At 39.2% G+C, this 17595-nt stretch overlaps 1 protein-coding gene across 6 annotated transcripts in view; it reads left to right on the forward strand.

Annotated features, from left to right (window-relative positions):
• Positions 1–17595, forward strand: part of cspg5a (chondroitin sulfate proteoglycan 5a) — a 65207-nt gene that overhangs the window by 31914 nt on the left and 15698 nt on the right. For all 6 annotated transcript variants that reach the window (XM_037676112.1, XM_037676114.1, XM_037676115.1 and 3 more), the window contains exon 3: positions 16786–16974. In XM_037676112.1, coding sequence (XP_037532040.1) covers positions 16786–16974 — 189 coding nt within the window. The remainder of the gene's footprint in view (positions 1–16785; positions 16975–17595) is intronic.

Genomic DNA, 17595 nt, shown 5'->3' on the forward strand with positions numbered 1-17595 from the left:
GGACATTTACATTTATTTATTTCATGGTACATTTATTTATTAAATTGAATATTTACATTTATTTATTTAATGGAACATTTATTTATTAAATTGAACATTTACATTTATTTATTTCATGGTGTATTTATTAATTTAATTTTGTTACATTCCACCCTCCAAAGACTACAACTCTTTAAACCTGTCTTGCTGTTTCTAAGGTCAGTGCAGCTGTTAAGACGTTGACAGTGTCAAGTGTCAAGACTGACAGAATTAGAAACGTGCAGGTATGCAAATATCATGTAGATGTTTAGTATAAAACTACAAATGTTTCATCAAAGAAAACAGCAATGGAGTCTTAACTGTGTCTGACCTGCAGCTGATTTGGCAAAATTTCACTCCTAAAAATCATATTGATGGACGAACCAACCAATCAGAGAGGAGAGACTTCCAGTTATTGAGCAGCAGATTTTACACAATGTTTATCAAGAGTGGAGCTGACAGAGAATATTTCAGCACAATTCATTAAACCTCCACAGCTAAACATGAACTCAAACGCACCACCGAAATCTCTGAGTGAACTTAAATAATTAAGTTGTTGAAGGTTTCTGGGAAATAAGCCGTCAAAGGTGTCAGATGAACCTCACTAAAAGAATAAGGTCAGTGATTTATGTCCTCAGACCCCCCCCCCCCCCCCATCTCTGCCTTCTGCTCACTGAGGATTTATAGATTTTTTTTTAATCTCTTGGTGCAGTCATGACCCTGATTTTAGCTCATCTTTCAACCCCTGCCCTTCCATGTCAAAACAAAGCATTCACATCAGGATTTCAGCATCTTTTTTATTATTAATAATAATTAAATCCAATTGCAAATAGACTATCTTTAGTCTCACATCAACTTAATAAGCACAAAAATGTATTTTAGAGTTTGTAATTTTCAGAATAATCAAAAAGTATTCATTAACTTGGAGAAATAAACAAACGTTTAAACTTGCACCCATATATTAATCTAATATAAATATTATCTGATATTCAGATACCGTATTTTTTGGACTATAAGCCGCACTTAAATCCTTTAATTTTCTCAAAAATCAATGGTGAGCCTCAAGTATTAATCTGATTGTGCTTACGTGCGCTTATGTGGTTATCGTGAATGAGTTGAATAAAGTTTGACTTATCTGACTGTTTTCTTTCGCTTAATGCTCTTTATAATCCGGTGTTCCTTATAGTCTGAGAAATACGGTAGTTTACTATCATCAGTCTGTGCATTTTTTAATATTTAAATATTTCATTTAAACAGACCGTCAGAGATACACAAACAGAAACACATGAAACTTCGTACCTCCTGTTAGTCTTGCATCTCCTTTGTCTGAGACACCAAATAATATATATTTTGTCTTATATTCACCTGCAAAAACACCAAGACTGGATCCCGCACGCATTTATTCATGTTGCAGTTAAAAAAAAAAAGTCTTGAGCCTAAAACTCTGCAAAGCGTTTGTATAATCTTCCTTTTACTATCGTCTTAGAATCACGTCAGAAATGGAACAAAAGCGCAGAACAATTCAGAAAAAGAAGCATTTGTTTGATGATTAAGCAGAGAAACCGTGGAGCAGATATTTAGAGCAGATTTGGAGCTTCAGTCAGCAGAAAGCCGCAGTGATGAACCTCCAGAGAGTGAATCAGAAACGTACTGAGAGGCATTTGACTGCCGGGCAGACGCTTGATATGGGTCAATGGAGCGCTGGCACAGATGAGGACCAATATGCTCCTCGGTGTGTGTGAAGGCACAACTGTGTGTACGCATACACACGTGGTTACACATGAAGAACAGAGTTCATTTCGGTTTATTTTAATATCTGCGTGCGCTGGTGTTTGCAGCTGAACCGAAGCTGTTTCGCACATGAAGATAAATGAATTGCAGTGACTCGAATGTTTGGGCCGTGAGCCCTTCACAGTAAAACACACAACCTTTTGATGTTCTGCTCACTGACCTCAGACCAGCCATCATAACTCGCTTGCTCAAAGAGATGCATCTAATTGAGTTCAGATTACAGAGAACAGCTTTACCGTTTGTCACTGCAGAGAGTTTCACCTCTAAACGCCAGTTTCTTCTAAACATCTGTATCTGAAACGGCTCGTTTCAAACAGAGAAGAAGAAGAAGTGGTTCAGAAAGTACATTTGTTCTTTCTGGAGCCCTAAAATTGGAATAAAAATCTATGAGCTTTAATGAAACTCTCAAAGTATATTGAAGTTAAGTCAACTTCATTCAAGATGGACACTACAGCTCAAATAACGCATCAAACGCGAGCATCTAACAGCCGATCACAGGCAATTTTACAGGTTTTGTGCGAAAAATTGGTGTTTAGGCAGCTGAGAGTCATTCCCAACACTTACTGTGAGCACGATCATATGTTGCAAGATCTCACAGGTGCATCTAAAATAATTCACAATATCGTAAAAAAAGTTAAGTTTTTGTCAGTTACTTCAGAAAGTGAAACTAATATATTCCATATATTCATTGCCAATAGAGTGAAATATTTCAAGCCTTTATTTGTTTTTTTATTTTGATGATTATGGCTTACAAAAACAAGTGACGTGTTCCACAGCCAGCTTTTGGTACCTTTGGTAGCTCTGGTGTTGAGTCCAAGTGAAACCAACATCTCCATACAGCTCGTCCACAGAAGGAAGCATGACGTGCTCCAAATGTCCTGCTAGATGCTGCGATGACTGTGGACTTCAGAAACCACAGTGGACCAGCACCAGCAGAGGACATGGACCCAAACCATCACTCACTGTGGAAACTTCGCTCTAGACTTCAACACCGTGGATTCTGGACCTCTTCTTCCAGATTCTGAGACCTTGATTTACAAACATCATGAAAATTGTACTTTAATCTGAAAGGAGGACGTTGGACCGCTGAGCAACAGTCCAGTTCTTTGTCTCCTCGGCAGGTAAGACACTTCTGCTGTTGTCTCTGGTTCAGGAGCGGCTGGACTCGAGGAATGAGACATTTGTAGCTCAGGTCCAGGAGTTCATCAGCTGATTAGGGTGAGAATTTCTCTTCACAATATTCTCATTTTCTGACACTGAATTTTGGTTTTTCATTATTTGTAAGCCATAATCATCCAAAATAAAATATATAAAGGTTTGAAACATTTCATGCTGTGTGTAATGGATCTGTATAAATTATGAGTTTCACTTTCTGAAATGATTGAAAACGAAATAGAAGTTTTTTTTTTAACGATATTCGAATGTTTTGTGACACACCTGTATTGCATCACATCACATGTGCGCTTTTCAGGAATTCAGTCACTGTAAAATAAGATTTAAGTTTAAAACTCTGGCATGAAATGTAGCTGGGGATTATTTCTACAAGGAATGACAGACCCATACGATTTTTATTTATTTGTTGATTGATTTTGCAATAAAAAAATTTACATGTTATGTCCAAGTAAATAGATCTTTTTGTCTTAAATGAAAAAAAAAATGGAGCCAAGTGAAACATGTTTCAGGAAACGCAATAATTTACACTTATCTTGAAACATAATAAAAAATAAATAAAAATCTTAAGAATAGAAAAAACAACCTCCACCAGCAATTAAAGCTGCCATTTTCTTATTTCCACTTAATTCATCAACAAATATGGAGTAACACAAATTAATAATTCAGCTTTTCTTTTTCGTTTAATTCTCTTCGTGAGATTTTAGCTGCAGATCTCAGCCGGTCTGCAGCTTCAGCGTGATAGGATCTTCTTCTTTAAGGCATCTGAGGCATCTCCGGCTCTCCTGTCCTCAGACAGACGGGATCTGACAGTGTTTGTGTCATAAACTGCTTCCTTTTCTGGAGCTACAAAACCAGCAGGGACCATGTTTGGAGAAAGAGATGAGAAAACTGAAGGAGGCAAAGCCAGTTGGCGCGTTTCAAGTAAAGAAAAATAAAGAGCGACGGAGAGCGTGTTCGTTTGTTTTTAAGAAAGGCAGATGCAAGAGAGACTGAAAGAGCAACCGTCAGAAACGGATGCGAGACGATATCAATGAAGTGGAAGAGAAATGAATCCAGACATTAAGAGGTGGACAGAGAGAGAAAAAAGCAGAAGAGAAACTGGGCGAGAGAATGAGTCAGAGCCTCGTAACGCCTGCCAGCATGGAAACGTCTCAGCTGAGCCAGGTTGAGTTTACTGTGGTGTGTGTTGCAGCTTGATGTGATTAAGACCAGTTTTAAACACCAACAGCCACCACAGATTGCAGGGTCATGAGATGAAAACGCTCTCCGGTACATAAAAACATAAAAACCAAATGCACACACAGAATTATGATGGGTGCTTCAAGCATCACTTTAAAATCATAGAGAGGTGGAACCAGCCGAGGTCAAACACGGGGACGGCTGCAGACAACTCACACACACTCCACGGCTTGTTTGTGCCAAAAGAGAGCTGATGGAAATATTTGATCAATGATACACACAGACGTGCACAAATGATCTGATGACTTGGTTGTCTGAACAGCATCAACCGGTTTGCACGTGAAAACCGATTCTTACACACAAAGACATTTGTTGTCCATTAATCTTTAAATGCACATTCTCCAACGCTGCACATCTTTTTGTTCTCTGCCTTTTGTCTGTTTTGCAGTTGCTCTGAATGCTCTTATTTTGAAAGAGTAGCTGCGATTAAACCTTCCCTAATTGCTAAATCGATATAAAAATAGTGGAGTTTTGTTTCTTTTTCCACACAAAGTACAACCAGATGCTGATGGAATTTATTAGATCTGAAATCACTTCTACCAAAGGGGTTTTTATTGAACTCCTTAAAGTCACAGCTTATTGTGCGAGTCGATAGGAGCTAGAGAAGTTGCATTTCCTTCGAAAACGCAGTGTGAATGCTTGTTGCTCAAGAACTTGTTGAAAAACAGCCGAAATGTGCTACAAACATGCTGAAAGCTGAAATGGAATGACAAGCCTAAGTTAGCAGAAGGAAGCAGAAAGAACGTTTGCTGAATTTGGTTTAAATAAGCAGAAATTAGCACAAAAAGTAGCAAATTTGCTAAAAAAAGCTGAAATTAACCCCAAAAAACAAAACAACAACAACAAAAACTGAACAAACAGTGAGAAAGTAAAACTACCAGAGAAAAGTGGAGAGCGCACAAGTGTGCCCAGTCAGGCTTAAAGAAGCAGAAATGAGCACAAAAATGTGGAAGTTATAATTATCTGAAAAAAAGCAGACATTAGTAACTACAAAAACAAACAAACTAACAACAGCTGAACAGTAGCTAAAAAGGCAGAAAGAAGCTTAAATTACCAGAAGGAAGTGGAGAGAGCACATTTTTGCTGAATTAGGCTGAAAGAAGTTGAAATGAGTGCAACAAATGTGGAATTAGCTGAAAATACTAAAATTAACATAAAAACAGCTAAATAGAAGCCGATATAGTAGAAAAAGCTGAAGCTTGCAGAATGAAGCTGAATGGAGCATAACAAGCTGAAACTGGCAGAAAGAAGTTTGAAGAAGTACAAAAATGTTGTAGTGAGCAAAAAGAATCTGAAAGAGCACAAAACAGCTGAAAAAAAAAACAGCTGAAAGTAGCTGAAAAAATGTTTAAATTTGCAAGAAGGATAAACCAGAACAAAAGGAGCAGTAAAATATTGTAAACAGATCTAAAGATGTGAAGGATATAAAAATCTCAATTCGTTATCTATAAGAAAAAAAAAGTGGTAGAAAAGGCTAAATATTTCAAAAAGCTAAAGTGGCACCAATACCAAAAGGAACAAGCTGAACAAGCTGAACGTTTTGATTTATGATGTGTTGAAATAGCACAAAAATTATGGAACGAGAACGATGCTGAAAAATGTGCAGAAGAAAAATGGATCACAATAGAGTGAATGCTTCATAAACGTGCACACAGTGATATTTACATAATTATCACAAGATATTGGGCATTGAATATGTTTAATAAATAATCATTTTAATCATTTTGATGTAAGTTTTTGTAGTTGTCCTTTAGGTGCTATTTCAAAATGCCCGTAGGAAGATGGTTCTAAAACATCTCTCTGCTGAAGCTTTTTATTTGTACGGTATTAAACCTTCTCTTTTAAAATATTTTATCAGTACAACTTTCCTACAGTTCATTGTATCCTGGTGACATTTACTCCTTAGGCCGAATGGTCGCCTGTGCCAGAAAACAAACAAAAATCAATTTAACACTGACTTCCTGCAGAGTTGTGTCATTTTAAAGTTAATATACAATTGTCAACAAAGCTTCTCAGTGCATCAACCACACAAATTCCCTGCATCCCATTTAGCTGGTTATGGTAATTACAGTTAAATTCAACAAATGTACTTGACACTGATAGAGACTTAAATCTGCACAGTCTGGTTTTGAAGCTGATGGATCTACTAAACCTCAGAAATCAATTAGTGGCTGTAAAAAGATATTGCCCCCTGATGGGCACAGCTTCTGCACAACCACTACAATTCTTTTTAAAAAAAATTATTTTCAATATTGTTCCGGTGCTTTATAATAAATTCACATCAGTAAAAAACAAACTGAGCAGCTTTGGAGGTGATTTCTTGTGTTTTTGTCAGGTTTCTGTGAACTGCTGCAGCGCAGAGCGACGCGGGACACATCTGTGCATCTGTAATTAGTTGGCAGTTTATGGTGTTGTGACTGCTCTCTGGGGATCCAGAGGTTTTATGTAAATAGCTTTTAGTTACAGTCAGATAAATCTCCGCTGAACGAGTCACTGTTTGTACAACAATAGGAATGACAGAACGTAGAGGAATGCAGACGCTTCTGCAGAAAATGTTACGTAAACGTGACAACCAAAGTGAAATGAGCCGAATAAGGTGTTTATGTTTCGCTAAGCAGATGTTGCAGCTGGAGGCGAATGTGCGTCCAGCATGCTTTGGTGTGCTTACATTCTAACGGCAGCGTTTTCCACTTCTGACAGCATGAGGTGACACTAAAAACCTGTTCACCCATCCAGACTTATAGATTTAGTTACTGATTTGCTCATATGTTGAAATCAGATGTGTCAAAAATGTCCTGTTAGTAAAATTTAAATTTTATCACAGTTGTTACATTGGTTACTAACTATTACTGTTACAATTACAATAAATACTGATTTTTTTTTTTTGTCTACTGATTTTCAGCAAGTTAACAAACAGCCCAACCAAACTGTTTATGTGGAAAATACACCCAAAACACGATCCTGTGACGTTCCTGCTTTAGCTCAACTCAGTTTAATCCTTCAGGATCCCTCGCCTCTGAATTATTATCTGCTGAAAATCTGTGCGCATCCAAACATGATAATTAGTGTTTAAATTAGTGGGATTCTTTTATTGCTAAAAGGAGAATGCTGATTATGCTGCAATCATATCCTTTGTCAGTGCTCAGACTGAAGGATTAAAGAATGCTGGATGATTAATTGGTCCAGTTTTGTCCCCAGTGTGGCTGCTAATATGAACATAATGATGCCATGATGATGTGGAATGGAAGCCAGTATTTTATTTATGCTGTTTTGTTCTAAATGTTCTGCTGAGTTGGCACCACAAGGAAGTATTCAGTTCTGTCTCTGATATGTCCTTATTTAAAGTCAAGAAGAAGTTTAAAAATTGTGTTTGGACATTTCGTTGTTGGACTCTTCTGCTGTGTTGTTTTTAAATGTGCTTTATAAATAAAATCAGGATCAGAATGCTTTTATTATCCTTGCACAGTGAAGTACAACAAAATTACTTTCCCTAGAGCCGTCCTAAAGATGGGCAGAAGTGTACAGGGGGCTGCAGCTTCTAAGATGCGCTGCCCCTGTTGCTTAGACAAGAAAAAGGGAAGGAAACACAAGGAGAGAGGTACCGGTATATAAAAAAAGATCTCTCACACCGTGTTCTTGACAGGGTACAATTTGTGGCATCCAAAAAAATCTACCACAGCAAAGCAACATAAACAGACATAATACAAATGTGTGTGGAGTGGGCAGGGGTCCCAGCACGGCCGCCAGGTGAGTGACGCAGCTCTTGGCACCTTTGCGTTTATAGGTTGCTGTGCCAGAGGAGGCGAGGGAGGCCAGTGGAGGCATTGAGTTTAAGAGAAGGTCGTAGCACAACACAGTCCAGAGCCATAGTCCTGATAAGAGGTGTTTGTTTATCGGCCAGCTCGGTTGAGCTCTGTCACAGGTCCACGACTTTGGGGAAAGGAGGGGGTGGGGAGTGGGACAGAGCGTCTTTGTTTCCATAACATCCAAGCTCGGAAGGTATGCAAAAAAAAGGGGCTCTGAAAAAGGTTCACAAGACAAAGAGCAAGACAGGGACGGAGCGAGGGATGGAGCAGAGGAGGACGCGTCTGCCTTCCACCAAGAGCAAGCAAGAAAAAATTGGCTTTGACTTCCAGGTATCTCGAGGGCAAAGGCAAAAAAAACATTGTAAGACGTCAATTTGAATTAGTTTTTATGCTTATTTCTATAACAAACCAGCCACTTGGAGCACACTCCAGTGTATCTCTTGTGCTGGTCTCAAGCCCAGGTAAATGGTGAGGGTTGAGTCAGGAAGGGCATCCGACGTAAAACACTTCTTCAGGAAAATGGGGAGTGTGGTAAAGAGGTGAAAAAGAGAGTCCAGGCAGGATGGAGTGGATGGAGAAACATTTGAGGAGTGATTTGAGACAAAAGGGTGTCAACAAAGGTCAAAAGAAAAGTTTACAAGACAGTGGTGAGACCAGCTATGTTGCTTGGTCTGGAGACAGAGACATGGACAAAAAGACAGGAGACAGAACTGGAAGTAGCAGAAATTAAGATGTTGAGGTTCTCCTTAGGAGTGACAAGGATGGATAAGATTAGGAATGAGATTATCAGAGGTACAGCACAGGTTGAACAACTGGGAGATAACGTTAGAGAGGACACACTGAGATGGTCTGGACATGTCCAGAGGAGGGACAGTAGGTATATTGGCAGAAGGATGTTAGAAATTCAGCTTCCAGCAAAAAGACAAAGAGGAGATATATGGATGCAGTTAGAGAGGACATGGGGGTAGTTGGAGTGAGGACAGAGGACGCAGAGGACAGAGTGAGACGGAGGATGATGACTCACTGTGGAGACCCCTGAAGAGGGAAAAGCCGAAAGAAGAAGAATTAAGAAGATGCTTATTTCTATGACAACACACGTTTTTCTTGTTGTTTTATTTTCAACAAGAATATCGTCATTCAGCTCAGCCTGACCATATTTTTCCGCTTGTCGTGCACAAGCCTCGTGCACGGCCCTGTGGGATCTCCACCCAGTGATGTAGCCTCTGAAACTGTTTGCTGGTGTGGTCTTCAAGATGGCAGCTGGTCAACTCACACAGCTCTCTTCCATGAACTTCTCCTCATTCTAACTCAGTCAGACGTCTTCCTCGGTGAAGGAAATAAACAAAGAAACCAAAACCTTTTTTTGCTTCGTCTTCTTTAAAGTTCTAGTTTGAGGAAATCAAACTCCAGTTGTTTCTCCTCCTCTCTGTCAGGCTCGTAAAGTCAATTCTGTTTTTAAAGCCTGCCCTCAGCGTGACCTGCAGTTTCCTTTCTCCTCCCGAAGCCATTAGAATAATGAGTAAGTCAGAAACTCCAGTGTTTTGTTCCCGTGTATCAGTTTATGAGTATCCTAGAGACAGAGCAGCGTTCTCTCTCCTCTGCTGCCCTTCATCCTCCAAACTGGATACTGGACGCTTTTTCCTTCCATCTCTGCAGTTCTGGCAAAAACATGTTTTGCTCTGAGCACAAAGTTTTCTATTTATTTATGCAAAATTGGACTTTATGCTAAAATGTTCAACGTTCTTGTGCACCTCTTCTGTCAGTATGTTTTTAGGTCAGCTGTTTCGAGTTTCTGTTCTGTCGTTCCCCCCGTGTCTATTTTAGAACCTCGGTAAAATGCACTCCTGGTCTCTTGCGTTCTCACTTCATATTTCAAAAGAAACACATCTTTCCCTTCTGGTTACGTGTTAAATATTTATAAACGGAGCAAGCCCTTCACATAAGTGGCACAATTCTGCTTTCTTTTTTTGGAGGTTGTCTTGATTTCAGGGATCAAGACTCAAAGGACTATTTGAGTGAGATCCTCCAAATTCTGCTTCTTAGTCTCTTCTGCTCTGGTGAAGATTTGTTTTAGAGCTGCAGATTTAGGGTTTGTGCGTGAATATTGTCGTCCAATTACTAAACTGTCTAAGCCGTCAGACGTGTTGGTATAAGATCCTCTGACCTCCTTTGCTCTGCGTCTCCCTGGGCTGTGTCTGCTGTGACTAGTTGATGAACAGCATTCGAGCAGTCTCCAAAACGTTTGTTTCAGTTTTATCACGAGTCATAGAGGGTTGCTGCTTAAATTTTGAATAGGTTCAATAAACTTGTGGGGAAAAAAACCATTCTCAAAATAGTCCCAGACACATCGGGGGGTGTCTCAGACTCATCTGGGGAAAAGCATGTAAATCAATTACAAAGTCTATTTTTATTTTGCAGAAAAGAGTTGTAAGAATTATCAAGGGTAAACATTATTATCATCCATCGAGTATATTATTTTGTCAAATGAAGTTGTTGAAGTTCCCTGATTTGGTGGATTATACCATTTTGTCATTCATGTATAGAGCTCATAATAATACATTGCCTTCTAATATCCAAATGCATTGTGTAAAAAGAGCTAGTAATTATAATCTTAAGGGGAAAGATGTTTTTGTTAAACCGCAATTCAGAACCAGTTTGAAGGGAAGATCTACCCTAATTCAGGGTGTTGGACTGTGGAACGACTTGGAGTTAGATGTTAAGGAAGCTAAATCAATCTCGGTATTTAAGAAAATGGTAAAAATTCAATTGCTAAAAAAATATATATGAATGTATTTCATGAAAAATGTTGGATATTTGAAATATTACTTGAGTTATTTACTTGTTTCTGATAATTTTCTGAATATGTTTGTTTGAATGGTTTATTAGATAAATAAGGAGCAGATTCAATAAGATTTTTTCTTCATCTGCTACCTTTCATTTTATATTTATAATTGTTTTCTAATTACATATATGTTAATTGACATGTATTTTATTTTGTTATGAAATGAATAAATAAATAAATAAAAATAAAAATAAAATCTCAAGAGTGCCGGAGTTTTGTTTGGACTCGGAAAACATGGTCAGGTCTAAAAGCCCCATCAGTGATAAAATTAATTACAGCAGTCCCTCGTGCAAGAGGAAGTTTCTCCTGCAGCTGTGGGCTGCACACAGGGGCTAAATAATTAAAAATTATTTATTTTAAATAAAAATTCCATGCCGATCGTGCGGTTCGTACATCAGTCAGCCAGTTGTGTGTCGTGTCCACTCTTATTTTGAAAAACCGCGATAGAGCAAGTCCTCGATAAACGAACTGCGAAGTGGCGAGGGACTACGGTATTAAAAAACTTGACCTAACCTGTCTATCTTCAAGTGATCTTCAGTAAATTAAACCATGAATGTGGGACCAGTGGCCCAGGTAGACCCAATTCAAGGAGAGGTGGTTCGTGATTTCCAAACTGTCAAAATGCGGCCGCTTGCCTCGCTGCTCACTTTGACACAAACTGTCCAAACTCAGAGATTCCTACAGAAAATCTGACTATTGTTTTGCCATTTTGAGCCACTAACTAGTCTCCAAAAGCTGCAGCCCAGTTAGATACAACACTTTCTCCTCTTCTCACCAGTTTGTACTCCCATGCAGCCTCTTATCTTTTCCATCTAGCCAGGTAAAACCTGAGTATTTATTAGCTTGTGTGTGCTAACTCTGCTGTGGTCCTGCGATGTTATTCCATGAGTGTGTTAATGAGATCCTGACAGGTTGGGGAGGGACAAAGCTCTGCTTTGGGACATGTAGGAGGTTTTATGGTGGAAGGACGTGATGATGGTTGCCTGTTTTAAACCAGAAGAGTCTGATGCCTTTGAATTGCTTTGACATTATAAGATGCTTCCTCCTTCTTAAGAAGCGAATTCTGATTTTTGTGGCTGCTCTGGACTTTAGACTCGAGGACGAAATTATTCACGAAGAGCCAAAATCAGATAAAAACTTATTTGCACAGCTGTCAGCACAACTAACTGTGCTACAGCATTCCTAATGAGCGGGCTGGAGTCATTCTGTTGTTGTTGAGTTTCTGCCTCATAGAAGAACCAAAAAAAAAAAAACCATGAGAGGCGTGCACCTTGGACAGATCACCTGTCCATCGCAGGGACACATCGAGAATTAAAAAAATAATTCACCTTCATATTTGGAGCCAATTTAGAGCTGCCAATTAGTCTAACATGCATGTTTTTGAGCCCTGGGAGAAGACTGGAGTACCACGTGAAAGAAAAACCTGCATGCGCAGAGAGGTTATAAACTCCTTTCTGAAAAGCTGGGCTTGATTCAAACGTCTCCAGGTTCTGGTTGTTAATATATTTTTAACTTTGTGAGTGAGTTTATTGATTCTGCTGGTGTCTCTGGCATCAGCAGACCACAGCACAGCTAACGCTGACTGTAGAAGATGATCTAAATCACCCTGTTAACAGAAAGGTTGATGGTCCCAATCTGAAAGACAGCACAGGACAATTTAATGGAAGTTTTAACATTTTAAATGCATGAAACAGAGAGTGAACTTAGGAAAACATTACATCAGATTCACATCATTGAGTCATTCACATCTAATCTTTTTGACTTTTGTAATTCCCTGCAGTGAATTCAGATTATTTTGGCATCTTTTTGGGCAATAAACGATCTGCGTGTCTTTGAGCACTAAGTTACATCGGACGATGGACGGCCTGTCTATTGTCTTCTTTGGTTTATTTCTAATAAAGACCAGATGCATGCGCTGCTGCGTTTCATAAAAACTCAATGAGATCAAACCAGTTGAGTTATGAAAACGGAACGAGGAGACGTGATTCATCAGGATCTGCTGGGCACGAGAGAGAGAGGTGGACACATAGGAGGATGGAGAGAGAGAGGGAGTGGAAAAAAAACTAGATGAAAGGAAAGAAAGAAGGAGCTGCTAAAAGATGATTTAGTTTCATTTTGCAGATCAGCAAAGACGCTCGCCTGTGATGGCATGACATGTCAGTTCCTTGTCGGCTCCGTTTGCTGCTCAGCTGGGTTGCCATGGTGACCAGCACATCCTCGTTCATCTCCTTCCTCTTTTTTTCTGCCTTTTTTTACTCCCATCCTTCCCCCCTCCCACCTCACTCTGACTTACATAAACCTCTTCTTTGTGCAAACACAGAAACGCTCACAGGTTGAGTGCATCGAAGTCTCCTATAAAATGTGACATCAGGCTTCGTCTTTTCTTTTATGGCTTTGTCTCGGTCTCGTTCTCGCACATGCCCACGCTCAAAATGTCTCCCGGCTGCTCGCCAGCGTTTCTTCCCTCTCAGCAAATTAAAAAAGGATTCAGGAAGGATTCAGGAAGTCAACCTTTAAAAGGAACCTACTTAGCATGGAAAGTGTATAAATGGAGCGTCCGCACACCCTGAGCCCTTTATTCACTTCACACACCATTGTGTGTGTGTGTGTGTGTGTGTGTGTGTGTGTGTGCATCAAATTTTCAATATGTGATCGAGTGATACAAGCACCAAATTTATTTGCGAGTTTTTAATCAAGGTTGCCATGTTTTCCGTCATTTTATTATGAAATCTCTGCATCATCAGTCTGAATTGTTTTTGTTTAGACAATAAAAAAAGGTTATTGAGTTTTTTTTTATATTCTAATCAAATGTCATCAACCCAGAGCACCTAATACCATGTGTCTGAATTGGTAAAAAATAGAGTTTTACTCTGAAATTCAGCAATAAAAACACAGTTTAGCATTATGAAGTAGCCCAGTGGGCAGTGCTGTGGTCCTGTTATCCTGAGGTTGCCGGTTCAAGCTCAGGTTGCCTCAGGATGGGCCCCAGTCTAAAATGATTGTCAAATATTTCATACAAGTTTGCTTTCTGTTGCGACCCCAGCAGAAATGAGCAGCTGAAAGAAAAACTTAAGTGCAAAATGTTCACTTTTTTGTTATACAAATGTATTTTCTCACAAAACAGACCTTAATGATCTCCTGGTTGTTTTTTCCACCAGTAATGATTTTACATTTACGGTCCTTTAACTCATCAGTTCAAGTCAAAATGAACTAACTGCCATGACTCTGAGGTGTTTGTGTTGCTTATTTGTGACTGTGTTTATAGTTGTGCCGCTATGTTTTTTTGTTTCAGACATCTTTCAGCTTGTCTAACTCCTTTTGTCTTCTTCACTCACCTGTGTCTCATCTGATATCGGCTCACCTGCCTCCGCTCAGTAATCACCCCTTCAGTCTTGTCTTGTTGCTCCGCTTAAGTTTAGTCTCAGCTCGTTGTTTTTGTCTCCTCGTGTAGTTATTCTTTTGTAGCGTGTTTGCTGCTAAGACAAAGTTTTAGTTCTCGCTCATCGCCTCGGCCTCGAGGGCTGTGCATCGCCCACTCCTTCTCAACACAAGGCCCGAGACAAACTCTTTCTCACAGGCGTCTGGGTCAAGGATTGTGTGATTGGTCAGTGTTTGTGAGCGTGTTCGTCGATGCAGAAATGCACATGGACGTTCAGCCGTACGACTCTTCAAACACACTAAAAAAGTCAAATGGTCAAAAACTCCTGGATGGAGATCATGCAGACATTGTGTATGGAGGAGTCTGCTGAAAAGTGTCTCATCATGGTAGAGTTTGGGCCAAACAGCAGATGCAGGGACGAAGTGGAGACGTGCAGCAGGACGGGTTTCTCAGAAGTCTGTGCAAAAACAAACGTCTTGATCACAAGTCAACTGTTGGGCTCCGGATGGAGCATGCCGGGCCCTTCAATGGCCCAGAATGCTAACTGACCAGTTTAGTTTTTGAAGAGTCGTTCAGCTGAATGTCCACGTCCATTTCTGCACTGATGAACGCATCCACAAACTTCTGACCAGTCACACAATCCTCGGCGCTTAAACCTTTGAGAAAAAGTTTGGGCAAGGCCTTGTGTCGAGAAGGAGCGGGTGAAACAGCTCTGAGAACGAAATGAAGCTATTTTCATCACGCAAACTATATGAACGAGAGCCGACTTTGTGCCTTCGTATGGAATACGCAGAACCATTCAGTGTCTGGATTTTGGGTTCTCGCTCACCTCATCACAGCAGTTAAAGCCACTGCTGTGTTCTGTCATGGCTGTGTTGTGAAATGCATAGAGTAAGCATTAAATGTGTCATTATTTTTAAACTAAATGTCATTGGGACCTATAGGTTCTTTTTCTTGTTTGTTTTTTTTCTATTTTAATTTTGCTGAAGTCTGGTTCAATGGAAAGAAATTGTTATTTTGCACCACAGTAAAGGAGTTGCTCACAAAATATTTGCTGCAGCTGTTTGTAATGCTTCCTTCTTCTTAATGCTCATTTTTAAGTTAAAAAAAGTATAGTGGAAATTTACAATTATTCAGCGGATGCATTTATACATCTTAATAATATTTAAAGTCAGCCTAACCCAACCCCAGCTAATTAACCTTAACAAACAATTCAGTCATTTTAACACCTACTAAGTTCACGTTTGGTGCGTATTAGCTGTAAATTACCCTCAACACTCACAAATTGTGTAAAATACTTGTTACAATCTTTGCCATGCAAGGCGGCAGGCAAAAATAGATTCCTTTGTGAAATGCAACTCTTATGACACATCTTTCCCCAACAGTTCTCAGGGTTTTTAACTTAATTTATCATAAAGACAGAAGCAGAGAATGATCAGAAGTCAGAAATATTTGTTCTAATCCTCCAGGAAGGACACGTTGGAAACCATTTATTTAAAGTATTCACACAGTACAGTCAGCCTGATACGGTTTCCTAATGAACTCATTTGCCCACTCAGCTTTTCTGTGCAACATCTTTTCCGGTTGCCTAGCAACCTCATAGCTTTTTGCGCCAAACATTTGTTCATTTATGAACAAGTTTTTCTGTGTAATTTCAAACGAAAAGTCTTTGTGAGAAGAAGTGTTCGCAGGCTGCTGTTTCCTTTTGTTTTAGTCCTCGTAATGAGCTTAGCTGCATCTGTTGTGACTTTAATTACTCTGAGACAGAGGAAAAGCTTGTTCAGTTGTAACATCCCTACAGCGTAATGCCTCATTGGTTGCCTAACGTGGATACAGTGAGGGCTTTGATTCTCTTCAAAGTCCAATATTTACCTCACTTATAAGCAGACTTGGATAAAACAGTGCTATACTGACAATAAAATGTGACCGAGGTAATTTAACGTGTCCTGTAACCAAATATCCATCATCTACACATATGATGTCACAGTGAAGATGAGTCGCTCAGAGGCTCTAAAGTCGTATTAAGGCCACAAATAGATATTCCATTTACACGTCAAACAGTTTGTGGACAAAACCATCTGCCTCTGTGGCTTCTGTCCCCGAGCGGACTCGGTTCTTCGCCAGACGGTTATTAAAGAAGCATGGGGCTCAGATGGCGGCTGTGTGTATTTTGTGTGTGAGCTCACATATGTGTTGTGTTAAATCTTTAGAAAAAGGTAACTTTTTGACGGCGTCTGCGTGTCCATTAGTGTGAGAAAGTTGACGTTTATGTTGCTGAACTTTTACCTCAGGCAGGTTTTCTTTTTTCTCTTTGCATTTTTAGAGAGGCAAAGACATGGTCTTATATTTTCTGAATAAAGTGTCAATCAAAGCCTACTGAGTAATGCTTCTACAGAGAATGACTTCTCTGTGAGGATTATGTGACTTAAAACACGTTGCAGAACATTAAGTTTTTCTTCTGGTTTTGACCTTTGCCCTTTTATTCCTCTAAAAACGTTTCCTCACACCGAACTTTGATGTGAACATTCTCTCTGCAGATGCAACGTCCAGGATTACATCTGGCACAAGGGCGCTCGCTGCGAGTCGGTGGTGACCGAGTTCCAGGTGATGTGTCTGGCTGTGGGCGCCTCGGCTCTGGTGCTCCTGCTGCTCTTCATGATCATCGTCTGCTTCGCCAAGAAGCTCCACGTGCTCAAGACGGAGAATAAGAAATTGCGCAAGCGCAGGTGAGGTGCCATCAAGGGATGGAGGATTTTTTTTAAAAAGAATAACAAAATAATTTTAAAAAACTGTTTCAGTTTTTGAGTAAAAACTCATCTGTTTTCTACTTGACAAATTAAATAGTGAATTGATACGATTCTAGCTGGAACAGTAAATATGAAACTTAGTTCAAGCTTGGTTCTGTTCAAATATGGAAATAATTTTGGATTTATGTCACTGAAGTCAGGAAGCAAAGATAGTCCAATTTAATCTGCCTTATCAGAAATGAAGTTATACGGATTTGAACCAGTTTTTAATAAATATTATATACAGTAGTCCCTCGTTTATCGCGGGGGATCTGTACCCTGAAGCCCCGCGATAAGTGAAAAACTGCGAAGTAGGAATAGTAGTACAAGTAGTAAGTAGTAGTTTATTTTGTTACATACATACATATATATATATATGTATATGTATATATACATATATATATATATATATGTATATATACGTATATATATGTATGTGTATACATATACATACATATATATACAGTATATGTATGTATGTATATATATGTATGTATATATAAATATATTTATATATATATATATGTATATATATGTATGTGTATACATATACCTACATAT

The sequence above is a fragment of the Nematolebias whitei genome, chromosome 5 (assembly GCF_014905685.2).
Source record: "Nematolebias whitei isolate Nwh7 chromosome 5, NemWhi1, whole genome shotgun sequence".
Lineage (NCBI taxonomy): Eukaryota > Metazoa > Chordata > Actinopteri > Cyprinodontiformes > Rivulidae > Nematolebias > Nematolebias whitei.